Source organism: Peromyscus leucopus, chromosome 6, assembly GCF_004664715.2.
Source record: "Peromyscus leucopus breed LL Stock chromosome 6, UCI_PerLeu_2.1, whole genome shotgun sequence".
Lineage (NCBI taxonomy): Eukaryota > Metazoa > Chordata > Mammalia > Rodentia > Cricetidae > Peromyscus > Peromyscus leucopus.
In genome coordinates, this window is record NC_051068.1 from 68,258,956 (window position 1) to 68,285,561 (window position 26,606).

Here is a 26,606-nt window from a genome sequence, read left to right on the forward strand (position 1 = left end):
TACGCCTTTAATCTCAGCACTTTGAGTAATTTGGGCCTCCACAGGTAGATGTCAGTGTCTTCCTTTATAGCTCTCTACCTTATTATTTTTTAAAGTGTGTGTGTGTTAGTGCCTACATAGATGTCTACTCTGTGTGTGTGTGTGTGTGTGTGTGTGTGTGTGTGTGTGTGTGTGTGTGTATGCATGCATGCAGTGCCAAAGAAGGTCAGAAGAGGGCATTAGAGCCGGTCGATGGTGGCACACACCTTTAATCCCAGCACTTAGGAGGCAGAGGCAGGTGGATCTAAGTGAGTTCGAGGCCAGCCTGGTCTACAGAGCCAGTTCCTGGACAGCCAGGACCCTGTTTCAAAAAAAATAGAGGGCATTGGATACACTGGGTCTAGAGTTACAGATACTTGTGAGCTGCCATGATCCTCTGGAAGAATGCTCTTAACTGACAAGCTATTTTCCTTTTAGCCCGTCATCTTTTTATTCATTCATTCATAGCCCAGGCTGGCGTTGGACTCACAGAGAACTGCCTGGCTCTGCCTCCCCAGTGCTGGGATTAAAGGCGTGCGCCACCACCGCCTGACCTCAACTTTTTTTTTTTTTTTTTTTTTTTAAATAGTCATGTGTGAACATGATGTGTGAATGTGGGTGCTTCTGCCATTGTTGGAATGTGACGGTGAATGCAAGACTTTCAGTATTTGGTTCTCTCCTCCACCTTTACATGGGCTCCAGAGATTGAACTCAAGTTGTTAGGCTTGGGTCATCTTGCCAGTCTTCCACCTTATTTTTAAGACAGGTTGTCTCTCTAAATCTGGAGCTCACAGATTCACCCAGCAAGCTCCCAGGATCTGCCTCCCTTCACACACCTGCATGCACAGAGCGATTATAGATGCTTGTTGTCAAGCCTGCCTTTTTATACAGGTAAGAAGGATCCCAACTTAGGTCTCCATGTCACAGCAAGCATTTTACCCGCTGCGTCATTTCTCCAGCTCCAAGATTAGATATTTATTTTTAAGATTACATTTAAAGTTTTTTTTTAACTGATCTAAGTTCAGTGGTGCATGCATACATGTAATCCCAGCACTTTTCTTGTGCTTGAAGTTGTTAAAATTCTTAAATCTGTAGGTTTCATCTATATATTAAACTGCCCAAAAGTTGTTTGACTTTGGACTATTTTATTTTGAGTCAGGTCTTCACTATATATCCCAAGTTGGCTTTGAACTCTTCATCCTCCCATCTCAGCCTCTTGAGTCCTGGAATTGCAGTTTACACCACCACACCTAGCCTGTTAAATGCTAATATTTTCCTTTATGTTTGCTATTAACATAAATATTTTTCCTTTATTAAAAAAGATTTATATGTATATGTGAGCACCTACATGTGTATATGTCCATCTCTAATGTTAGAGGAGGCCAGAAAAGGGAATTTGATTTCCTAGAACTGGAGTTACGGGCCGCCATGTGGACAGTGGGAACTGAACCTAGTCTTCTGAAAGGGTATAACTGTTCGTAACCATCACTCCAGCCCCTTCATAAACATTTTTTAAAAAATATTTGTTGAGGTTCATGTCCCAACAGAATTTGAGAGCAGTTCATGGGTTCATGGGGCTGGAGAGACAATGGATCATAGGTTAAGAGCCCCATCCTGTTCTTGCAAAGGACATGGATTGGTTCCCAGCATCCACATGGGAAACTCACAAACGCCTATAACTCCAGTTCCAGAGAGATACGATGGTGCCTCTTGTTTCCTTTGACATTTGCAGTCACGTCCATATATCCCCCACATAAACTTGTACGTAATAAAAATAAAATAAAATTTTAAACTATTATGTATATAAGTATATACAGAGAGATACAGAGAGACAAGGTTTTTCTGTGTAACTACCGTGGCTGTCTTGGAACTTGCTCTGTAGACCAGACTGGCTTCAGACTTACAGAGATCTGCCTGTTTTTGCCTCCTGAGTGCTGGGATTAAAGGTATTCATCATTACTGTCCAGCTAAACTATTATTTTTAAAAACTTTTATGTATATGGGTACTTTTCCTTTCATGTATGTATATATATCACATACTTATATAACTCCCATACAATTGGAATTATAAATAGCTATGAGCTTCCATGTGGTTGCTGGGATCAAACCCAGGTCCCTTGGAAGAGCAATAAATGCTCTTAATTGCTGAATCATCTCTCTAGCCCCATAAAAATAAATTCTAATTGAATTTACTTTTTATAATAACTAAGGTTTACAGTTCACTGGTTTTAGTATAGTCACAGAGTTATGCAGCCTTTACTACAGATTGAAACATTTTTATCAACCTGAACAGAAAACCTCTAGTCATTAGCAGTATTTCTTCTGCCCTAGGCAACAACTGATCTTTGTTTACAAATTTCCTTTTTTGAAAAACTTTTTGTGTATGGGTACATATTCCCATGTGTATGGGTGCATTTTTTGTCTTTTTTTTTTGGTCTGTGTGTAGGCCGAAGGTTAACATGTCTTCCTCTATCCTTCTCCACCTTATCTGTGAGATGGTGTTTTTTTCCTCCTTTGTGCTGAGATTATAAGCACATGCTGCTGCACCCAGGCTTTTACAAGGGTGCTAAAAACCTGTTAGGTCCTCATATACTTTTCACATATAGTAATCATCTCTTACACCCAAAGAATATGTTCCAAAACCTCCAGAGGATAGTTTTGAACCCTGTGTATTCCATAATTTCCTCTGTGTCCTGCAGGGCATAGTGCCAAAATCACTCTGTCCTCTTTTTTGATGTCTCTAATACTTCACTACTCCTGTGCTTTGTAGCCATTACTAAGTTAAGTCACTTGAACATGCACACTCTGGTTTAGTGTAGTCAGCTATTAATGAAGAATGGTCACATTACTTAGAACATGTAATTTGGGTTTTGTTGTAGGGGTGCACACCTTTAGTCTCAGCACTGGGGAGGCAGAGACAGACAAGTCTTAGTTTGAGGTCAGCCTGGTCTACAGCAGAGTTACAGGTCAGCCAGACATACACAGTGAGACTCTGTTAGAAAGAAAGAACTATATAATTTGAATTTGGTAAATTGTTTGTTTTTGTGTTTTTCTCCATTTAATATTTTGAGACTCCAGCTGACTGAAAATACAAGTCACATGGCATAGCTTCTTGTGATTGTCTTCCTTATGTTAATGTTTTCAGGGTTTCTTTGTTTTGTATTGTTTTTATTCCTATAATTTTTTGTTGTTTTTGTTTTTCAAGACAGGATTTCTCTGTGTAGCCCTGGCTGTCCTGAAACTCACTTTGTAGACCAAGCTGGCCTCAAACACAGATCCATCTGCTTCTGCCTCCTGAGTGCTGAGACTAAAGGCATGTGCCACCACCACCCAGCTTGTCTTAGAGTTATTATTGCTGTGATATAATCTCAATCTGAATTAGGATGAAAAGCAGTATACAGGTACATCATCTCTTGATTTTTGATGGTTTAGCAATATACAGGTGCATCATCTCTTAACTTTTGTTGGTTTAAACAACAGTGTTTATACATTATGTAAAAACTGTGTAGCCAGTAAGAATCATACTTGAATTTTTGAATTTTGGTCTTTATTGATGGCTAGCATCATAATGCTGGTAGTTGCTGGAGAATGGCAGCAAGCCCCAGCTCCTAGACAGATCCCAACAAGATCATAGGGGAGACAGCTGGTAGTTTAGCAACATAATACAATATAAAGTAAGGTAATTAGGTAGGTTAAGTACAATTCTGCCCCATGGTTTTGATTTGCTTTTTGTTTGGTTGGTTTTGGGTTTTTTTTGAGACAGGGATTTTCTGTGTAAGAGCTCTGGCTGTCCTGGAACTTGCTTTGTAGACCAGGCTGGCCTCACACTCACAGAGATCTGTAGATGTAATTCTAAACAGTCTTATTAAATAAGAAACACAGAGCCAAATAAAGAGTTAAAAGCCCAGAGATCGAGCAGTAGCCAAGAGCTGAGACCACCTTATCTTACCACTCGCTGCCATCCTTCCCCTGAGAGAGAGACCTTCTCCTGTGTCTTGTCCTTCTAATTGCCTTCTTGTTCTGCCTTCTCATTGGCTCTAAACCCAACCACATGACTTCATCGTCACTGCCTGTCTATACAGACCTCCAGGTCTCCATGGTTCCTACTGAGATTAAAGGTTCGGGTCACCGCTTGGCTGTGTCCTTAAACACACAGAGATTCTGCCTGCCATGTGATCAGATTAAGGGCGTGTGCTACCACTACCAGACTTCTGCTTAATAGCTTGCTCTTAGCTCTAATCCCCAGGCAACTTTATTAACATACAAATAAAATCACATTTCAACACAAATAAAATACCACCATATTTCCCCCTTCTGTTCTAATAAAAAGAAAAAAGGAAGTTATAACTAAGAAAAACTATATGCAATAAGTACAATAACTGTATACAATATATACAAGTAATAAATACCTAAACAATGTCTAGTCCATTTGCATTTGACAAACTCAGAGAAAATAATTCCATTATCTATCCTATTTTGGTAAGTCCAAAATGTACCTGATTCACTTTCTATCATAACTTATATTACTAACAGAACTATCTTATAATGTCTTTCAAATTTATACTTACACCTCTTAAGTGAGTTTCTTTTCTGAAAGTCTGAACAAGGAAAACTATAACTATCTAATCTTTAACTATAACTGTCTAATCTTCAACTCCCCTCAGAGACCCAAGAAGGAAATAATATTACCTAAAAAAAAAAAAAAAAAACATGAAGTGCACATAAGCAGCTTCCTAAAAATTGTGAGTTGACAGAAACAGCCAGTTACCTGGACAGTCACCCGAGGTTTCTCCGCAATGTTGGGGCATCATCTTCAACCTATAGGCTTAGCGTATCTGACAGACTCATTTTGTGAAGTAGGATGTACACAAGGCCAACAGTTTGACCTCACATTTAGTGAGAGTCGTCCATGTACCAGAAACACCTGAATTCCACTAATGTAATATCGTGATTCAGGATTTTAAATTCTGGAAATGGTTGATGTTTTTTGAATTCAGCTGTCCATTCTTGGCTTGTGTGTGGCTTCATCTCAGCATCCCGTTCTTCTCCGCATCCCATTCTTCTTGGCTTGTGGGTGGCTTCATCTCTTATTAAATACCAGTCTACCATTGAGAGGTTAGACTCCATCAGCTTAATTACTCTTTCAAGAATAACTGCTTCAGCTGCTGTTCCACTGCACATCAGAAGTCATTGGTCTACTGCCAGTTCAGCTGCCTTCGAAGAAAGGGGCTCTGTACCTTTTTCTGGATTGCAAAGGCCACTTCAGGGATGGTTGCCATATTGTCCTGGCCTCAGAAGATGCCTTTTGTTGAAGCCACAACCACACTTGTCTTGGCAAGAATAGGTAGTCCTTTGTTTTGTGTCCTGTCTGTCCTGTTTGTCAGCAGTCGATTCAAGGATACTTTGCTGTCCAGTGGCTAACTTTTGTCACAGTGAAAGTTAACTCCATGTGTAGTTTCTTCAATGCCTGTATTTTCTCTGAAGTAGATTGGTACTGCCAGGAGCCGACATGTCTCATAGTCATAAAAACAGAAAATACATTTTAAATACCATATTTTGTAGATCCCTGAGGGGTTTGAAGATGACCTGTCTATCTAAAATATATCTTCTCCATCTTGAAAACATACCTAATATGACTACAAGTTTGATTGTAATGTCTAACTACTTTCATTTCTTTATATCCTAATAGTTGGTAATAATAACATTCAAGGATTAGCAAATTGTATTACATTGTTAAATGAATGGTATAAGTATTTTATTTGTGCTGAAATGTGATTTTATTTGTATGTTAATAAAGTTGCCTGGGGATCAGAGCTAAGAGCAAGCCATTAAGCTGAAGTGTGGTAGTGGTAGCACACACCTTTAATCCTATCACTTGGGAGGCGGAGATCCATCCGGATCTCTGTGAATTCAAAGACACACTGGAAACAGCCAGGCATGATGACTCACCCTTTAATCCCAGGAAGTGATGGCAGAAAGCAGAAAGGTATATAAGGCATGAAAACCAGGAACTAGAGCCTGATTAAGCTTTTAGGCTTTTGGCATCAGTTCAGCATAGATCAGTTTGGATGAGGACACAACGGTTTCCAGTCTGGGGAAACAGGATCAACTGAGGAATTGGCAAGGTGAGTTAGCTGTGGCTGATCTGATCTTTCAGCGTTCACCCCATACCTGGCTCTGAGTTTGTTTTTATTATTAATAAGACCTTTTGAGATTCATGCTACCAAGATCTACCTGCTTCTGACTCCCCTGGGATTAAAGGAGTGCTGCACCCACCACCACCACCACCACCACCACCACCACCACCACCACCCAATTTTTTGTTGTTGTTTGTTTTTTCTTTTTCTTTCTTTCCTTTTTTTCCTTTCTTTCTTTCTTTCTTTCTTTCTTTTTCTTTTTTTTTTTGAACTGAGGATTGAACCCGGGGCCTTGCTCTACCACTGAGCTAGATCCCCAACCCCTGTTGTTTGTTTTTTCAAGACCAGGTTTCTCCCTGTAGCCCCGGCCGTCCTTGAACTTGCTCTGATTTGTTTGTTTTTTTAAATGGGGTCTCATTCTGTAGCGCAGGCTGGCCTGAACCACACTCAGTATATGGCAGTCTACATGCCTTAGCCTCCCAAGTTTTGGATACAAGCGTGTGCTAGCATACTAAAAATGTTTATTTCCACTACCTAACCCTTGAACATGATGTGTAGCATATACTTTAATATTTATAGTGTGATTAGATGGACAAGAAAAATATTAATACATGAAAATACACAGTACTGCTTCTTAAGGTGTCTAGCTTTGTACAAGAAGATGCACTATGTAATTTTAGTGGAAGATGTACTGTATAATTTTTTTTTTTTTGAGAAGAGTTTCTCTGTATAGCTCTGACTGTCCTGAATCTCATCCTGTAGACCACGATGACCTTGAACTCATAGAGAGGCACATGCTTCTTCTGTTTCCTAATGCTGGGATTAACGACATGTTCCACCATCTCCCAGCCTGTATAATTTTTTTTATTGCAGGATTGAGAAGTGTTATGCAACAAACTTTTCCTGAGGAGATGCAACACACACTTCTACTCATCCTGGATAGGGAGCCTATTGACAGACCAAAGTATGGATACCACCAAAGCCCACCTTAGTGGGGTTACTTACAGGAATTTGTGTGAGAGTTTAGTTAGAGTAGCAGAAATTGACTTAAAAACAGCTGCATCACCAGAGCATGGTAACAGCTCGCAAAGCTGGAAACCTGGAGCACAGTGTACACCCTGCAGCCACTCAACAGATTGGAGGTGTCCTTTCTGGTGGCTCAGTTGGTTTGAGCCTCTTCCAGGTAGCTCAACTGGTCTTTGTTTCTTTGTTCCCAACCTGTGGGTTGTGGTCCCTTTGAGGGTCAAGCAATCCTTTTATGGGAGTCACCTAAGACTACTAGAAAACACAGATGTTTACATTATGATTCATAACAGCAAAATTACAGTTATGAAGTAGCAATGAAAATAATTTTATGGTTGGGGGTCACCACAACATGAGAAACTATACTAAAGGGTCTCAGCATTAGGAAGTTTGAGAACCACTGTTCTATGCAGTTCTTTTGGTCTCTGCTTCCAAGTGGTTTGAAAAAGTCTCAAGATTTTTAAAAGTTGTAAGATTTTGAGGACTGGAGAGTTGACTCAGTGGTGTTAAGAGCATTGGCTGCTCTTCCAGAGGACCTAGGTTCAATTCCCAGAACCTACATGGTGGCTACAACTGTCTGTAACTCCGGTTCCAGGGGATCTGACACCTTCATACTAATATAAATAAAATAAAGTTAAATAAATTATTAATTATTTTAGTTTTAAGATTTTTTTTTAAACCCAATTGTATGTACAATTGAGGGTAGATAACAGGCTCATGTGTATAATGTTACTTGAATGTACATTTTCAGGGCTGACCATTTGGCATTAGGCAACCAATTGGTGTGCTCTTCTCAGGGTAAGACTATTTCTCTAGCTCTCAGCATACCATAGTTGCATGTAGTTGTTTGTATAGATTTGAGGCCTACTGGACTTTCCATGGTCTATTGTTATCTTTCCTTGTTCAGCTCTTGTTTAAGGCAGTCATGTTGGTGAGACTTTATACATGTGGCTTCTGACATTTCTAGGAGACATAATCGCATAGCAAAACTCTTGTTTTTCTGGCTTTTAAATTTCTTTCTGCCCCAATCCCTGAGCCTTAGGTATGGGAATTGTGTTGTAGGTGAGCTCTGCAAATATGCATTTTGATTGATTGTGGTTTTCTGAAATGATTGCTATCTGTGCAGAGAGCTAAGTTTCCTTGATGCAGGGTGAGGGCCACACTTATCTATGGGTAGAAGGGGATAGTGTTTGAGAATGTCGTTATGAATAATATTGGTTTAGTAAAGTGGTGCAATCCCAGCGCTTGGAAAGGCAAAGGCAGGCAGATCTCTGAGTTCACACATACATACCCTGGAGTTCCAGGACTATGTAGAGAGACTCTGTCTCAAAAAAAAATATAATATATGGTACATTTATTTGTTCATTTGGGGGGTTACATATGCCATAGCATTTATTTGGAGGTCAGGAATCAACTCTTTACTTCCATCACATGAGCTCTAGGATTGAACTTGGGTCATCAAGCTTGGCAGCAAGCACTTTTGCCTACTGAGCCATTTTGTTGGCTCTATTTGTTGTTTCAGTTTATTTTTTAAAAAATTGTGTGCACATGTTTTTGCTGCAAAGAGACCAAAGGGCGTTCTGGATTCCCTGGAACTGGAATTTTACTGACACTTGTAAACTGCCATGTGGATTCTGGTAGCTGAACCTCAGTCTTCTGTAAGAGCAGCAAGTATTCTTAATCACTTCTCCAGTCCCTGTTGGTTTGTTTGTTTGTTAACAGAATATGGCACTATAGCTGGCCTTAAATTCTAGATACTCCTGATTCAGACTCTCAAGTGCTGGGATTACAGGCAAGCTCTATCATCCTCAGCTTGAATGTTTTTGTTTTTACTTTTAATTTTTGTTGTGGTTTGGTTTCTGTTTGTTTGTTTATATTCTTCAAGGCAGTGTTTCTCTGTGTAGCCCTGGCTGTCTTGGAACTCTCTGTAGACCAGGCTGGCCTCCAACTCACAAAGATCCACCTGCCTCTGCCTCTTGAGTGCTGGGATTAAAGGAGTGTACCACGTTTTGTTTGTTTCTAAAGAACCATCTACATGAATATAGTGTTGATTTCACGTACCTTTTATAATTACAGGCCTTGGTGACTACAGTGTACTTGAAGTTTATTTTCATTGCTGAAGTTAACTGGAGAAATAATATGGATGTTGTAGGACAATAATAGTATTGGAAGTTAGCTCTGTTATCTGTACAATACATCAATTTCTTTTTTTTTTTTTTCTTAACACCTCATACTCCTGCTTTTGGGCCTACATTAGGAACTTTATTCTGATCTTTCTTGTGTGTTTCTTTCCATAGGATGGATAGAATGACAGAAGATGCTCTTCGCCTGAATCTTTTGAAGAGGAGTTTGGACCCAGCAGATGAACGAGATGATGTCTTGGCAAAACGACTCAAAATGGAGGGGCATGAGGCCATGGAACGTCTGAAAATGTTGGCACTGCTCAAAAGGAAAGATTTAGCAAATCTTGAGGTGCCACATGAGTTACCTACCAAACAAGATGGCAGTGGTGTCAAGGGTTATGAAGAGAAACTCAACGGCAATCTGAGGCCTCATGGAGACAACAGGACTGCTGGGAGGCCAGGCAAAGAGAACATCAACGATGAGCCTGTGGACATGAGTGCTCGGCGGAGGTATGCAGTTCGTGGCCTCCAGAAATAGGGGCTTCTCTAAAATAAGCTTGTGAAAATGGGATGAATTCCAAGAAAGGGAGGGAGGTGCTTTTCATCCTAAAGCTGCCTTTTTTGTTTTATGTATTTTGTTGTTTTGCAACGGGGTCTCACACTGTAGCCATGCTGGTCTGGAGCTTTTGGCAATCCTCTTGCGTCAGTATCTCAGTGTTGGGATTACGTATGTTAGCTACCATATGATGATGTCCTAAAGCTTCTTGAAAGAAGAGCTGTGTCCTCTGGCTTGAATTGACCATGAATTCCTCTCATTTCTAGATGAAGCTAGCTCACATGAAGAGTCATAGTTTTTACCTAAGATAAGATTATTATTTCTGAGGACCAGAGTTGTAACAAGATAATTAATAATGTTTGCAACTCAGTCATGAGGACTGGAATTCAAATCCTAGCTCCTCCATTAAATAGTTCACAGCTATCCATCCAGCTCCAAGGGATCCAACACCCTCCCCTCCCCTCCCCTCCCCTCCCCTCCTTCCTTCCATTTTGGTTTTTCGAGACAGAGTTTCTATGTATAATAGTCTCGGCTGTCCAGGAATTCCTCTGTAGACCAGGCTGACCTTGAACTCGCAGAGATCCGCCTGCCTCTGCCTCTCAAATGCTAGGATTAAAGGCGTGCACCACCATGCCTGACTATCTTTTTCTTTATAAAAAAGGCTACATCTGGCCTGGCAGTGGTAGGCATGCCTTTAATTTCAGCACTCGAGAGACAGAAGCAAGTAGATCTGTGTGAGTTCCAGGCCAGCCTGGTCTACAAAGGGAGCTCCAGGATGGCCAAGGCTACAAAGAGAAACCCTGTCTTGAAAAACAAAAAATAGTCTTTCCTTCAGATCATTCCATGGATTTGGGATCTGTTTGTTATAGAATCTCAGATTCTATTACATTAAAAAAAAAAAAAAAAAGGTGGTGGCCCACGCCTTTAATCCCAGCACTGGGGAGACAGAGGCAGGCGGATCTTTGTGAGTTCAGGCCAGCCTGGTCTCCAAAGCGAGTTCCAGAGTTCCAGGAAAGGCGCAAAGCTACACAGAGAAACCCTGACTCGGGAAAAAAAAAAAAAAAGTCATGGACCTGGCTTTTCTTGTTTCAAAAGGAAAACTATCCACATGTGGTCTCTACATTCTTGCTCTATCTATACCACTTCCCTCAACCCCCACACAAGTTTCTTTGTATACAAATGCTCATTCCTGTTCTGTCTCTGTCTCTTTCTCTCTCTCTCTCACACACACACACACACACACACATTTTCACAGGCCCCTTTTCTGGTATCTGTCAAAGTGTAGTTTGAAGAAAAGAACCTGGAGGTAACCAAGGCTTGAATCTGTGTGGTTGTTGAATCACAGTACAAACACCCCTGATTTTAAGAAGACTTAAGTGGGGGGGTGAGAGGGGGGTGGCGCATGCCTTTAATCTCAGCAGCCTTTAATCCCAGCACTCGGGAGGCAGAGGCAGGCGGATCTCTGTGAGTTCGAGGCAGCCTGGTCTACAGAGTAAGATCCAGGACAGGCACCAAAACTACACAGAGAAACCCTGTCGTAAGAAGACAAGTTTATTAATAGTTCAGAAAAAAATGATAAAAATAAAAATTATTCATTTGCCTTGTTGACTTTATCCTGGCACTAATCTAAAGCAGGATCTTTATTAAGCTAGACTAATGGAGGAGAGAAGAAGCTTTGCATGTGTTTCTTTTATCTTGATTGTCTTGTCTCAGAATTTTTTTTTAAGCTTTATTATTATGTATATAGTATTCTGTCTGCATGTATGCCTGCAGGCCAGAAAGGGGCAACAGAACTTCTTACACCACGTGGTTGCTGGGAATTGAACTCTGGACCTCTGGAAGAGCAAGCAGTGCTCTTAACCACCGAGCCATTTCTCCAGCCCCTCAGAACTCTTTTTTTAAGCTTTCTCTGTGTAGTTTTGGTGCCTATCCTTGCTCTGTAGACCAGGCTGACCTCGAACTCATAGAGATCCACCTGGCTCTGCCTCCTAAATACTGAGATTAAAGGCATGTGCCACCGCCACCCAGCTTCAGAACTCTTAAAAAATAAAACAAGCAGGCTGGAGAGATGGCTCAAAGGTTAAGAGCACTGACTGCTCTTCCAAAGGTCCTGAGTTCAATTCCCAGCAACCACATGGTGGCTCACAACCATCTGTAATGAGATCTAGTGCCCTCTTCTGGCCTGCAGGCATATATGCAGGCAGAACACTGAATACATAATAAATAAATAAATAAATCTTTAAAAAAAAATAAAATAAGATAAAACAAGCAAAACAAACAAACCTTACAAAAACCATAATAGTTAATCTTGGTAATAGTATTTGATAGTATTTAGAAATCCTTGTAAAAATTTATCACTAAGATAAATTTCTTAGTCATGCTGAAAGAAGAGAAACTTCCTTGGAAGCTACAGATAGATTTGGAGAAATGTTGTATAAGTAGATCAGCCTGTTATTCTTCAAGGAGGGGTGATGTTGAATGAATGAGAACATGTGCCAGAGAGGCTCATTTGTCCCATAATCATCCAGCCTTTCAGAGCAAGTGAATGAAATACTAGATAGATTTTTCATGTCTCAAAGTGAAGCTCTTTAAGTACATTCTTCATGGACACATTGTTACACTGCTTTGATGAGCTGACAATGCTGTTTTAAATAAATTAAACAGAGTATGGGATTGATCATGCAGCTGAATAGTACAGTGCGTACTTAACGTGTAAGGTACTAGGATCAGTCCCAAATACTGTCCCCCTAAAAGGTCTTATAGCCCTGAAAACCCAACCATTCTATTTAATTTTATGTGTGGATAATGAACTTACAAAATAAAATACATTGGATTTTATGGGCATCAAGTATTATAGCATCTCTTTCCACTTCCCCACCACCTGCTCTGTAAGAATGAACTAAGGAGAGACATGATCTCTTTGATATGAATAAAAACAATGCCACTGGATAGATGGCTCAGTGGTTAAAAGTACTTTGTGGCCCTTGCAGAGGACCTGGGTTGAGTTCCCAGTACCCACACTATCTATAATTCCAGTTCCAGGATTCATCTCCCTCTTCTCACCTCTGATAACACCAGGCATGCATGTGGTGAACATACATGTATGTAGGCAACACTCATACATTAAATAAAACAAATCTTTAAAAGAATAAAAAGAAAAATATGGAAGGTGGAATTTTTGTAACATAAGACCTTCTGTGTTTGTTTCCTAAATACCACTCATGGGGTGAATGCATGTATCTGAAATAGCATGTATGAAGTGAAAACTAGTACAACTACTGTTTTAGGATGGTAGAGAAAGAACTTTTTTCTTCTGCTGGTTTGTGGTAGGACTTGAACATGCAGTCATCCAACTGCCACTGCCATGGGATCCCAGATCTGCATCATACCCAGGCAGACTTCTTTTTTTATTACTCAGATAAGAATTAGGAGCTTTAAGATAAGTAATAATTGGGCTGGAGAGATGGCTCAGCAGTTAAGAACACTAACTGTTCTTCCAGAGGACCTGGGTTCAATTCCCAGCACCCATATGGCAGCTCACAACTGTACGTAACTCCAGTTCCAGGGGACCCTGCACCTGTGGCAAAACACCAATAGACATGAAAAAAATTTTTCAAGGAATTATTGAAAGATAGACAGTAGTGGTGCAAAGGCATGTGGGTCTATGTGAGTTTGAGGCCAGCCGGGACTAAAAAAAAGACCCTGTCTCAAAAAACAAGGAATTAGGAGCCTTATACTAGATTATAGCACAAGTGGTTTTTAGCTTTTAATAATCTCTTTAACAAAAGTTACATACTTAGAAGCCTCAAATACTGATTTAAAAAATGTTGGACATCCAAGGTGGTGGCACAGATCTTTAGTCCCAGCATTTGGGAGGCAGGGGCAGGCAGGTCTCTAAGTTAGAGGCCAGGATGGTCTACAGGGTGAGTTTGGGACAGCCAGAGCTACACAGAGAAACCCTGTCTGGAAAAACCAAAACAAACAAACTGGGATGAAGGCTTGACTTGGACTTTGCCTTCTCTATGCCATCTGTCTTAATATGTGTCTGGTTGTATCTAAGCATAAAACTCTGTTTAGTGTTGTTTCTAGTGTAAGTTACTGATAATGTTACACAGTCCCAAAATGTTCATTCAGGAATATTTCTGCCCAACTTGGTATTGAGCAGTTCATAGTAATCATTTGTGCAGGGAATAATGTTTTACCTTAGAAACAATCTTCTTACAGAATATACTTCCCTAGCCAGGACTAGAATTTCATAAAGCTGCTGATTGGTGACATAAACACTAGTGAATCAAGGAGTGAATTTTCAGACCTCATAATTATTGCTCACCTATGGCAATCTTAGTGTGAGAGGATGAAGGAATGTAGAAATGACAAGTAAAACGTAAACACAAAATTAGATTCAGATTCTTTATTTAGGTCTTTTTGGTCTAGAGAACTAAAAACTTTTTCTCCCTTTAGTGGCATTTTTTTTTTTCAGTAACTATATTCTCAGCTTGCTGTCTGACTTGTGGCTACAGTGCAATCCAGACACATTGACTAGTCCACACAGTAGTCATTTTCCTTACTCCCTCTCTTCCTGTTCTTTTTTCTCAGATTTACCCTGTTGAGAAAAGTAAAGGCTTATCTCAGTCATCAGGGATCCCTTGTTCACCAGGAATAGTAGTGCACTGTCCTTATAGTTCTAGCACCTAGGAAGCAGAAGCAGGAGGTGCTCGATGTGAGTTCAAGGTTAGCCTGAGCCACAGGGGCCAGCAAGATGGTTCAGTGGGTATAGGCACATGTACCAAAAGCTGATGACCTAAGTTAAATTCCTGGACCTCCCACAATGGAAGGAGAGAACTGACTCCACAAAGTTGTCCTTTGACCACATCTGCCCTCTGGCACATATGTACATGCATGTACAGACACTAAATTAAAATTAAAAACATAAAAAAGGCTTCTTGGGGCTAGAAATGTTGATGGTAGATTAATTCTCTAGCATGCATAGGATCCTAGGTTGGATTCCCAGTAACATACACTTTTGCCAGGCAGTGGTAACCCATGCCTTTAATCCCAGCACTTGGGAGGCAGAGGCAGATGGATGGATCTCTGTGAGTTCAAGACCAGCCTGGTCTACAGAGGGAGTTCCAGGACAGGCTCCAAAGCTACACAGAGAAACCCTGTCTCAAAAAAACTAAGCAATTTTATGTTCCAAAAGGACCTGAGACCAAAACAAAACAAAAACAACAAAGCTTTTTGAGAAAATAGTGGATAGGGTCTTAAAACTAATGTCCTATGAGCTTTTAGGTTTTAAGTTCTACATTAAATATGACCTACAGCCATGCCATCATAACCTAGCCCTATGTATTCCCAGCTATTTTATTATAGAAAGCTATAGCTGTATCTCAGTGATAGAAGGCATTCTTAGGTATCTGTGAGGCCTTGAGTTCTATCCACAAAAGAAAGGGGGAAATACTACTTCAGTCAGGCATGGTGCTGCATTCTTGAGATCATAGTGCTTGGGAAGAGAGGTGGGGAGATCTTGAGGCCAGTCAGTTGCATGAGACTGTCTCACAAACATTTAAAAATCAGGAGAGGTAGAAGACACATTTGTTGATTTGAGAATCTAAGGCAATTAGATTTTTCAGGATCTCTTATATTTGGGCTGCAGAAATATGAAAAGAAGGATTATCTAATGAATAGATTTGGAAGTAAGAGAAGTCCATATGAAGGATTTTAGATATCAGAGTAGTTCCTGGATAGTTTCCTTTCAGGGAAGGTGCTAAATACTCTGGCTAAATTGTCTTTTGTTTAGTCCTTCTCCCAGAGGCTGCATGCTTTAGAGTTGATAAAATTCATTTTCTGAAGCCATTATCTGCACCTTCTTATGCCTTTTCTTTATGACTCACTCTGGACAGGATACAGTATTACTTACCAGAACTATGTTATTAGTGTTAGAGTGAGCTATTTCCTTTTTGTCCATCAGTAGATGACTAGATTCTAATGGATTTGCTCTTTCTCCAGGCCTCTCGATAACTAATAACATAATTAATGACAGCTCAGGGATGTGATAATAGGGAAAACAGTTATAATTACAATATGGTATTAGAGCACTTACCTCAATTTTTTAATTTAATTTAATTTAATTTTTTTTTTTTTTTTTTTTTTTTTGGTTTTTCGAGACAGGGTTTCTCTGTGTAGCTTTGCGCCATTCCTGGGACTCACTTGGTAGCCCAGGCTGGCCTCGAACTCACAGAGATCCACCTGGCTCTGCCTCCCGAGTGCTGGGATTAAAGGCGTGCGCCACCACCGCCCGGCTAATTATATAGCCCAGCTAGCCTGGAACTCACTGACATTCTCACTGACGGGATTAAAGGTGTGAGCCATCACACCGAGCATTTCATTATTTATTATTTTTATGTGTATGGGTGTTTTGCTTGCATGGATGTCTGTGAACTATGTACATACAGTGCCCATGGTGGCCAGAAGAGAATGTCAGATCCCTGGGACTGGAGTTACAGACTATTGTGATGCTAGGAATTGAACCTGGGTCCTCTGGAAGAGCTAAACGCTCTAGCCAGCCCTCCCCCTCCATCCTCTAATTTTTAAAGCTTCTCATTACTTTATATCTTTGTGCCTGCATAGCAGACCTGACAGATTGAGATTAGAAAAGTATTTTGCTAAGGTTTTGCCCTCACATCTTGGTGTCTTTATTCTGGGAATTGTCTGTCTTTCTCTTGCTGAGTCAGGACAGACCTAAGTTCTTTTGGATTTCTTTGTTGTAGTAAAGACATTTTCTTAACTTTTTAAGGAACTGTCACTGTTGGAAATACTATAATCTTTTCCTTTTCTCATCCAGTGAGCCAGACCGAGGAAGGCTGACTCCTTCCCCAGACATAATTGTTTTGTCTGATAATGAGGCTTCCAGTCCCCGGTCCAGCTCCCGGATGGAAGAAAGACTCAAAGCAGCCAACCTAGAGATGTTTAAGGTAAAAGAGAAAGGGAGTTGTTTTCCTCCTCTTCCTCCTCCTCTTTCTTCTCCTCCTCCTCCTTCTTCTTTTGAATTTCATATTCCTTAAATTCTCTTTAATTTCCTGGTTTGGTTTTGTATTATTGTTTTAGTTTGCTTTTTGGATCTAAATAACCACCTACTTTATAAGTTCATAATGATTCTCCACAATGCGCCCTTTTGAGAGGTAGCTGTTCAGCCGAGCAGAAAAGATGGTTTGCTAAAGCATGTTATATCCAATATAATTCATCTTTAGAAAATGAAATAGAACTTCATAATTTAAGTCACATAAAATAAACCCTTAGGTATGATAATATCCTTTACACTATCAGGTATAACAATATACTTTACACTATCAAGAGTCTCAGAATATAGAGAATTCTTACCTGTTTATTATATCTACATCAAATAGGATTTTTAAAGGTTTAGAGGCCATTTTAAAGGAAAACGTTGTGTCCTTCTTGTCACTTGTCTATGTTTCACCAGGAATACACTGGTTGGCATTTAGAGATAGTCTGTAAATACTTTTTGAGTACTCCTGAATGCCACTCTGAAGGACTACAAAGATAGAGTCACATCTTCACTTTTTCTCATAGAAGATGAAGGTTTTAGAAGAGAAATATAGATCATTTCTAGCAGAAAGGGATTCTGGGTACTTGCTACTGTTGTTGACCTACAATCTTGGTGTTTCCTCAGGGGAAAGGCATTGAGGAACGGCAGCAGCTTATCAAGCAGCTGAGGGATGAGCTACGTTTGGAAGAAGCTCGACTGGTGCTGTTAAAGAAACTAAGACAGAGTCAACTACAGAAAGAGAATGTGGTCCAGAAGGTAGTATTTTGGGGTGGAGAAATGGCTCAGAGGTTAAGAGCACTGGCTACTCCTCCAAAGGACCCAGGTTTAAAATTCCCAGCATGCACTTGGCAGCTCACAACTGTCTATATATAGTTCGGGTCCAGGGGATCTGACACCCTCACACAGACATACATGCAGGCAGAACACTAATGTACAGACAATAAAAATAAATCATTTTTTAAGGAAAACATCTTTTTAAAAAAAAGTAGTATTTCTAGAAAGGGGGAAAAACATCTAGTTTGAGATTGACTACCCCAGGTTGATTCAGCTTTGTGGACCATTCTTCTGTGGGTCTGTAGTTTTTTTTAGTTTCTACAAGTAGAGAGATTAAAAAGTAGTACTTTTGTTTTAACCTTAGAAATTAATCAAGAAAACCCTTAAGTGGGCATGGTGGTACACGTCTGTTACGCCAGCACTTGGAAGGTAGAGTTAAATTCATGCCGGGCATGATGGTGCACACCTTTAATCCTAGCACTTGTGAGGCAGAGGCAGACAGATCTCTGAGTTTGAGACTAGCCTAGACTACAGAGTGAATTTCAGAACAGCCAGAGCTACACAGAGAAACACTGTCTTGAAGAAAGAAAAAAAAGTTGAGACAGGCGGTGGTGGCGCACGCCTTTAATCCCAGCACTTGGGAGGCAGAAGCAGGTGGATCTCTGTGAGTTCTGTAGGCCATCCTGGCCTACAGAGTAAGTTCTAGGACAGCTAGTACTGTTACACAGAGAAACCCTGGTCAGGAAGGGGAGTTGAGGGAGCTGGAGAGATGGATCAGCAATTAAGATAAGAGCACTTACTGCTCGAACAAGACCTGGCTCTGGTTTCCAGCACCCACATAGCAGCTCAAACCCAGCTATTGCAGTTTCAAGGGATTTGATGTCCTCTTCTGGCCTTTTGGCCCTTGATAGGTACACTGCAGGTACCACCAGGTATACACATGGTACACATACATAAATGAAGGCAAAAACAATCATGTACAAAAAAAAAAAATCAATCTTTTTTTTTATAGAGGAGTTGAGCTGGCTGTATGAGACCCTGTCTGAAGAGAGAGCACCCGGCATAGTGACATACGCCTTTAATCCTAGTACTTGGGAGACAGAGCTGAGTGGATCCCTGTGAATTTGAGGCTAGCCTAGTATACATATCGAGGTCCAGGTCTGCCTGGGCTACACATAACAAGACCAAGTCTCAAGGAAACAACCCCCCCCCCCACACACAAATCAAAAAGCCTTAATTTCATTTTTCTAGTCTTCTGTATCAATAGGTATATTCTATTTGTTCTTTACGCTCACACAAAGAAATTTTAAAAGCCTAGAACTTTACTGGATTCTACTTCTCAGTTTTTGGGTTTGTTTGTTTGTTTGTTTTGGTGGAGGTAGTTGCTTTTTTTTCTTTCTTTCTTTTTTTTTTTTTTCATAGTCTCATTTTCTGTTTCCCTTCCCAGACTCCAGTTGTACAAAATGCAGCATCTATTGTTCAGCCATCTCCTGCACATGTGGGACAGCAAGGCTTATCTAAGCTTCCCTCCCGGCCTGGGGCTCAAGGCATTGAACCTCAAAATTTGAGAACATTACAGGTATGTGACCCATAGTGTGCGACCTTACTGTTGGAGCAGCCTGTTGTAGCATGAATTGCTAAACAGTCTTGTTAATAGAAAACCCAGAGCCAGACATTGGGGTGAAAGCTGAAAAATCAGAGAAGCAAAACAGCCAGCCACTAGTTCTTACTTCTAGAAATTCTCAGTCTCAAAAGAGTTGAATTCTTGTTTCCTCATGCCTTATGTACCTTTCCATGTCCTGCCATATTACTTCCTGGGATTAAAGGCGTGTGTCTCTACTGCCTGGCTCTGTTTCTCTCATGTAGCCCAGTATGGCCTTGAACTCACAGAGATCTAAATGGATTTCTGCCTCCCGAGTGATAGGATTAAAGGCGTGTGCTACCACTGCCGGACCTCTATGTTTAATATAGTGGCTGGCTTTGTCCTTTCATTCTCAGGTAAGTTTATTAGAGTACACAATATAGCACCACAGCTTGTCTCTCTTGTCTTTTTTGAAGATTATAGAGGAATCTGAATATGGGGCCAGCCTGTTCTACATAGTCCCTGGCTTGACTTTTTTGTTGTTGTTTTTGGTTTTTTTGGGTTTTTTTTTTCCCCCTGAGACAGGGTTTCTCTGTGTAGCTTTGCACCTTTCTTAGAACTCACTCTGTAGACCAGGCTGGCCTTGAACTCACAGAGATCCGCCTGGCTCTGCTTCCCGAGTGCTGGGATTAAAGGCGTGCGCCAACACTGGCTTGCCTTTTTTTTTTTTTTTTTTTTTTTAAAGAGACAGTGTCTTGGAGCTAGAGAAGGCTGAGCTGTTAAGAGCATATAGAGCTCAGTTTGCAGCACCCACTTCACTTGGCTGGTAATTCCAACACTCTTCTGACCTCTTCAGGCATGGCATTTATATGCATCTACATACACAGACTCATACATAAATAAGAAAATAAATCTTTAAAGAAAAATTGGAGGGGGCTGGAGAGATGGTTCAAGGGTTAAGAGCATTGACTGTTCCGGAGGTCCTGAGTTCAATTTCCAGCAACCACATGGTGGCTCACAACCATCTATAATGAGATCTGGTGCATCTTCTGGTGTGCAGGCATACATGTAGAGAGAATACTGAATATGTAATAAGTAATAAATAATAAATCTTTTAAAGAAAAAGAAGAAGAAAGAAAAACTGAAGATGGCTTAGTGGTTAAGAGCACTAGCTGCTCTTCCATAAGACCTGGATTTAATTACTAGTAACCACAAGAGGCTTACTTCTTTCTGTAACTCCCATCTCAAGACCTCCTCTGGTCTCTAAGGGCACCAGGTATGCATATGGTGCATAAACAGTACATGTAGGCAAATCACTCATACACATTTAAAAAAAAAAATAAAATAATGTTTAAAAGGCAAGGACTTTGTAGCCACTAATCAGCATTAAGAGTAATGGTAGAGGGCCTGGAGAGAGGCATAAGAGGTTCAGAGCACTTCCTGATCTTGCTGAGGACCTGTTCCTGCCACCCACATGGTGGCTTGCAACCGTCTATAAGTGTAGTTGTAGGGAATCTGGCATCCTCTTCTGACCTCAACAGTGCACACATGTGGCACACACATATACATACATGCAGGTAAAATTCATCCACATGAAATGAAAATAAGTAAATTAAAAAAAAAAGTTTTAAACTAGAGTAATGGTAGATTTATCCCATTGATTGTCAGATGAAATTATCAAATGTGTGTTCCCATGGTTCTGCTTGCTATCCATTATAAGGATTGTTTTCATTTTGCATTTTGTGGATATTAATGCTATCTGTGAGTTCTTTTCCTATTCTTCTCCTATAGGGTCACAGTGTCATCCGTTCAGCAACCAACACCACCCTTCCACACATGTTGATGTCTCAACGTGTTATTGCACCAAATCCAGCCCAACTTCAGAGTCAACGGGGGCCACCAAAACCTGGCATTGTACGCACCACAACACCTAACATGAATCCTGCCATCAGTTACCAACCAGTAAGAGCAAGCTCTGGTATAGAAACAGAAAAATCCTTTGCTTTTCTTATCAAAAGAGCCACAGATTTTAATTTTTTGTATATAGAGAAAATAGGACAAAAAAGTCATTTGAATAGAGAGCATTCTCCAAAATGGGATACTTTAAGGAAGTATATAAAAATGGTGATAGAGAATAAAAAATTTCTTAATAAAGAAAAATAAATAAAAACACACATAGAAAAAAATGGTGGTAGAAAAAAGTAGAGCAGAGGTAAATTAGCTAAAATATGCCTTAAGAAAGAGACAGGGTATCTCTGTGTAGCTTTGCGCCTTTCCTGGAACTCACTCTGTAGCCCAGTCTGGCCTCGAACTCACAGAGATCCGCCTGGCTCTGCCTCCCGAGTGCTGGGATCAAAGGTGTGCACCACCACTGCCCAGCTCAATAAAGAGATCTTAATCTAGGGGTGAGAGTGGGATGGAAATGGCATAAATACAGTACTCGTGTATGAGAAAGAAAAGGAGATGGAGATATGTATGTGATAGACCATAGGTACATGGCAGAAAGCATCCCTAATCTCTTCTTTTTCAAACAGCTTTAGCTTATAGTTGCCATCTTTTTTTTTTTTTCTTTCTTATGTGCCAGGGTTATCTTTCAGTAATGAGTTGAATGTTTCCTATTTTGAAGAAGCTAAGCAGTCCAGACTAGGATCATATAGTAACCTCTATTAAAAGTCAAGAATTGGTCTTCTTACACTTACCAGCCACCTGTCCCCTGTTCCCTTTCAGCAGTCAAGTTCTTCTGTTCCCTGTCAGCGCACAACATCTTCTGCCATCTATATGAACCTCGCCTCCCATATCCAGCCAGGGACTGTGAACCGAGTGTCCTCACCACTTCCTAGCCCCAGTGCCATGAGTGATGCTGCCAACTCACAGGCTGCAGCCAAATTGGCTCTTCGAAAACAGCTGGAAAAGACGCTCCTGGAGATACCACCTCCAAAACCTCCTGCTCCCTTGCTTCACTTCCTGCCTAGTGCAGCCAATAGCGAGTTCATCTACATGGTAGGCTTGGAAGAAGTCGTACAGAGTGTCATTGACAGCCAAGGTAACACTTCCTTCCAGTTAAGTCTCTAAGCAAGGGGTTGCCAAGCCTCTGGCAGAGAATTATTACAGGGAAATGTACAATATTAAATAACTGCTCTTAAAGCCAGGCGATAGGGGCCCACACCTTTAATCCCAGCACTTAGGAGACAGAGGCCAGCCTGGTCTACAGAATGAATTCCAGGACAGCCAGGGCAACACAAAGAAACCTTGTCTCGAAATAAAAAACCAAAAAACTGATCTTAATCCAGGCCTAATAGCTCATTGCTCATAATCCCACCACTTTGTAGGGGGAGGCAGGAGGACTTGCTCCATGTCCAAGACCAACCTGGGCTACACAATAAAGTGAAAGCCAGCTTAGGATACAGACTGAGACCCTGTCTTGAAATGTTTTAATTTATTTAGTACTCCTAAACTGGGTATAGTGGGGCATGTATATAGCCCCAGCACTGAGACTAAAGTGGGAGATTACTGAGTTTGAGACTAGCCTGAGCAACATGGCAAGAGCCTGTCTCAAAAAGAAAGTTGGGCCCGGAGGTGGTGGCGCACACCTTTAATACCAGCACTTAGGAGGCAGAGCCACTCGAATCTCTGTGAGTTCGAGGCCAGCCTGGTCTACAGAGTGAGATCCAGGACAGGCACCAAAAACTGCACAGAGAAACCCTGTCTTGAAAAAAAAAGTGTATGCATAGCCAGACGGTAAAAGTTGGAGGTACATACAGGTAACTAGTATTCAGGAGGCTGAGACTGGACAAGTTCACGTTTGAGGCCCCACAGGGGTTATATGATGAGACCTTGTAAATTAAATTAAATCTCCACTATTACTGCCAAACCATCTCCCATCACTTAGTTATACAAGCTGTCAGGGAGCAATATCTCAAAAAAGAGGACTAAAGAGATGGCTCAGTAGCTAAGAGCACTGGCTACTCTTTCAGAGGACCTGGGTTCAGTTCCCAGCACCCACATGGTAGCTCACCACCATCTGTAACTCTAGAAGATCTGATGCCTTCTTCTGGCATGGCATCAAGCGCATATATGGTCGATAGATGTCCATGCAGGCAAAACACGCATGCACATAAAGCAGAAGTAAGTCTTAAACCAAAGTAGAGTCTAGAGATGTAGTTCACTTGGTATAGTACTTGTTAACCTGGGAGGTAGAGGTAAGAGGATTAGAAGTTCAGGGGCTTCATCAGATACATAATCAATTTCTAGATCACCCTGAAATACATAGAAGAATTCTGAGGGGCGGGGGAGGTGGAAGGGAGAATGATATATTTTTATTGTTGTTTGTTTACTTCAATATATTGTTTAGTTCCTTTTTTTTTTTTTTTTTTTTTTTTTTTTTTGGTTTTTCGAGACAGGGTTTCTCTGCGTAGCTTTGCGCCTTTCCTGGAGCTCACTTGGTAGCCCAGGCTGGCCTCAAACTCACAGAGATCTGCCTGGCTCTGCCTCCCGAGTGCTGGGATTAAAGGCCTGCGCCACCACCGCCCGGCTGTTTAGTTCCTTTTTAAGAGTTTGTTCTGGCTCACATTTTGGGAGTGTAATCTATCATAATAGGCGAGTCAAAGGCATCAATCATGTCCTTGAAGCAACTGGTCACATTACATCCACAGTTAGGAAACAGAACAGTGAATACATGTTGTTTAGTTCCTTTTTTTGTTTTGTTTTGTTTTGTTTTGTTGAAACGGGGTCTCATATAATTCTGGCTAGTCTGGAACTATGTGTACACCAAGGTGGCTTTGATCTCACAAAGGGACCTGCATTGCCTTGCCCTCCACAGAGTGCTGCTATTAAAGGCACAGACCACTGTACCTGCTCTTTAGATGAATAGAACTTCTGGGTTTCGTGACTCTGTGCTGAGTTACTATATTCAGTCCCTACCCTTTTAATGCTTCTGTTTGAAAACTGTATATACTAATATAAATAACCAAGCATCAACACATGAAAATTGCAACCCAGTACTGAGCCAGATGTTCACACGATGCAGTGTGATACTAACAGGCATTATTAAGTTTAAATTTCCAAACAGTATGGGAAAGTCCCTAGAGGACTGACTAAACACTAGCTGTAAACAGATCAGAGTACTTTAATGTCAGCCAGGTAAGGTGACTTATGCCTGTAATTCCAGCACTTGGAGTACTGAGGCAAAAGTGTTGCCAAGAGTTCTAGGCCAGCCTAAGCTACAATGTAAAGCCTTGTCTCAAAAAAAGTCTTCACAAAGTAAATATTTAGAGCCTGAGTGTTATAAATCTGTATATTTGTAAAGGGAAAGTTAGTATATAGTGATGTTAAGAATCCTGAAAGCAGCTGAGTAGTTGTTGTGCATACCTTTAATCCAGAACATGGGAAGCAGAGGCAGGCAAATCTGGTGAGTTTGAGGCCAGCATGGTCTACATACTGAGTTCTAGGACAGCCTGAGCTACATAGTGAGACCCTGTCTCAGCAAGGCAGTAAATAAGTTTTAGATTCATTTATTTAATTTTGGTGAGTGTTTTTCCTGCATATATGTATGTCTATCACATGTTTGCCTGGTGCCCTCACTTCAGAAGAACACATCAGTCTCTGGAGTCACAGGTGGTTGTGAGCTACTGTATGGGTGCAGAGAGCCACACTCCAGCCCTCTGGAAGGGCAACATAGTGCTTTAACTGCTGAACTCCAGTACCCTGAATTGTTTTGGTTTGTTTATTTTTGTATAGTTTCTCCTTTCAATTTTTTTTTCTTTTTTTTAAATTTTGTTGGTGAGGAGAAAAGAGAATGGTATGGAGGGTGCCAAAGGGCACATTGGGAGGCCAGAGACAGCTTTGTGAGATCATCTCTTTGCTTCCTCCTTTACATGGGTTTCAAAGATGAAGGAACTCAGTTTCTTTAGGATTGTGTGCTCTGAGTCATCTCACTGACCCTGTATATAGTCTCTGGGTGAACAGAGTTAGCTTGTGGGAAGGAAACTGAAATGAGAAGAAGCAGAAGAGGTGGGAGACGTGACACCATTAACTGTTCTTTTTATTTGTGTCTAGGCAAAAACTGTGCCTCACTTCTGAGGGTCGAACCCTTTGTATGTGCCCAGTGCCGCACAGATTTCACCCCTCACTGGAAGCAAGAAAAGAATGGTAAGATCCTCTGTGAGCAGTGTATGACTTCCAACCAGAAAAAGGCTCTCAAAGCTGAACACACCAACCGACTGAAAAATGCTTTTGTTAAAGCCCTACAGCAGGAACAGGTAAGGATTCTGGCTCCTACTGCACAGTCATCTGAACAGGTTTGCTTTTCCCAAAAGGTTGTTGTTAGCCAGGCGGTGGTGGCACACGCCTTTAATCCCAACACTCAGTAAATAGAGGCAGACAGATCTCTGTGAGTTTGAAGCCAGCCTGATCTACAGAGTGAGTTCCAAGATAGCCAGGACTGTTTCACAGAGAAATCTTGTCTACAAAACAAAACAAAACAAACAAACAAAAAAAGGTTGTTGCTTCTAGTTTGGAGGGTACCCATGTGGTTACCATAGACCTCTGGGTCTAGAAACCTAGGTTTCTTTAAAAAAAATAAAAGCCAAGTGTGCCTTTAATCCCAACACTTGGAGGCAGAGACAGATAGATCTGTATAGACAGCCTGGTGTATAGAGTGCATTCCAGGACAGCCAGAGCTATACGGGGGTGGGGGTGGGGGGTTCAAAACAAGAGTAACAAAAAAGCACACCTTTTCTTGCCAAGTATGGTGACACATGCCTTTAATTCCCAGCAAAGGGACTAAAAAAGTCAAGGCTTGAAACTTGACTTTTCCATAGCTCCTAAGAAAGTCTCCCCATTAGCTCTGAATGGCCTGGAACTTGTGTTCCTCCCATCTTTGCCTCTTGAGAGCAGGGATTACTGGCATGCCCACAACATCCAGACCCTCTATTCTCCACTTGATTTTCTTGTCAAACAAATGAATGTTGCTCCGGGGAGTTTGCTGCATGCTTTCAAGTCTGCAGTCTGTAGTTAAATGGCAAAGGAAAGAATAGGGTCGGGAAGCTCAGTGGTAATAGAAGTGTGTGAACATTCCATGATGCTAGCTATAGAATGAGTTTTCTCAAAGGGGAGGATGTGTTAAGATGCTCAGATCCTTTTCTCTGCCCATTTTCTACTCCACTAACCATCAGAGTCCTTAGGTAGCATCATGAGCCTTGTGGAAAATAGATAAGCAGGAATCAAAACTAAGGTCCTAGTTTAATGGTAGAGCACTTGCTTCCATATCTGAGGCTCTGGTTTTGATCTCCAGCACTGCATGGTAGTTATGTGCAGACATGAATGAATCTCT

At 41.0% G+C, this 26,606-nt stretch overlaps 1 protein-coding gene across 2 annotated transcripts in view; it reads left to right on the forward strand.

Moving 5' to 3' along the window:
• Gatad2b (GATA zinc finger domain containing 2B) overlaps positions 1-25,661 on the forward strand; it is a 77,521-nt gene extending 51,860 nt beyond the window's left edge. Inside the window, exons 1-8 of one of the 2 annotated variants that reach the window (XM_037206851.1) lie at positions 789-909; positions 9,476-9,811; positions 16,699-16,828; positions 17,545-17,676; positions 19,142-19,273; positions 21,068-21,238; positions 22,007-22,319; positions 25,331-25,661. In XM_037206851.1, coding sequence (XP_037062746.1) covers positions 878-909; positions 9,476-9,811; positions 16,699-16,828; positions 17,545-17,676; positions 19,142-19,273; positions 21,068-21,238; positions 22,007-22,319; positions 25,331-25,644 — 1,560 coding nt within the window. In that variant the 5' untranslated portion in view covers positions 789-877 and the 3' untranslated portion in view covers positions 25,645-25,661. Of the gene's footprint in view, positions 1-788; positions 910-9,475; positions 9,812-16,698; positions 16,829-17,544; positions 17,677-19,141; positions 19,274-21,067; positions 21,239-22,003; positions 22,320-25,330 lie in introns of those variants that run through there. The other variant, XM_028890720.2, reaches the window with a different exon arrangement.
• Positions 25,662-26,606: the final 945 nt, after the last annotated feature.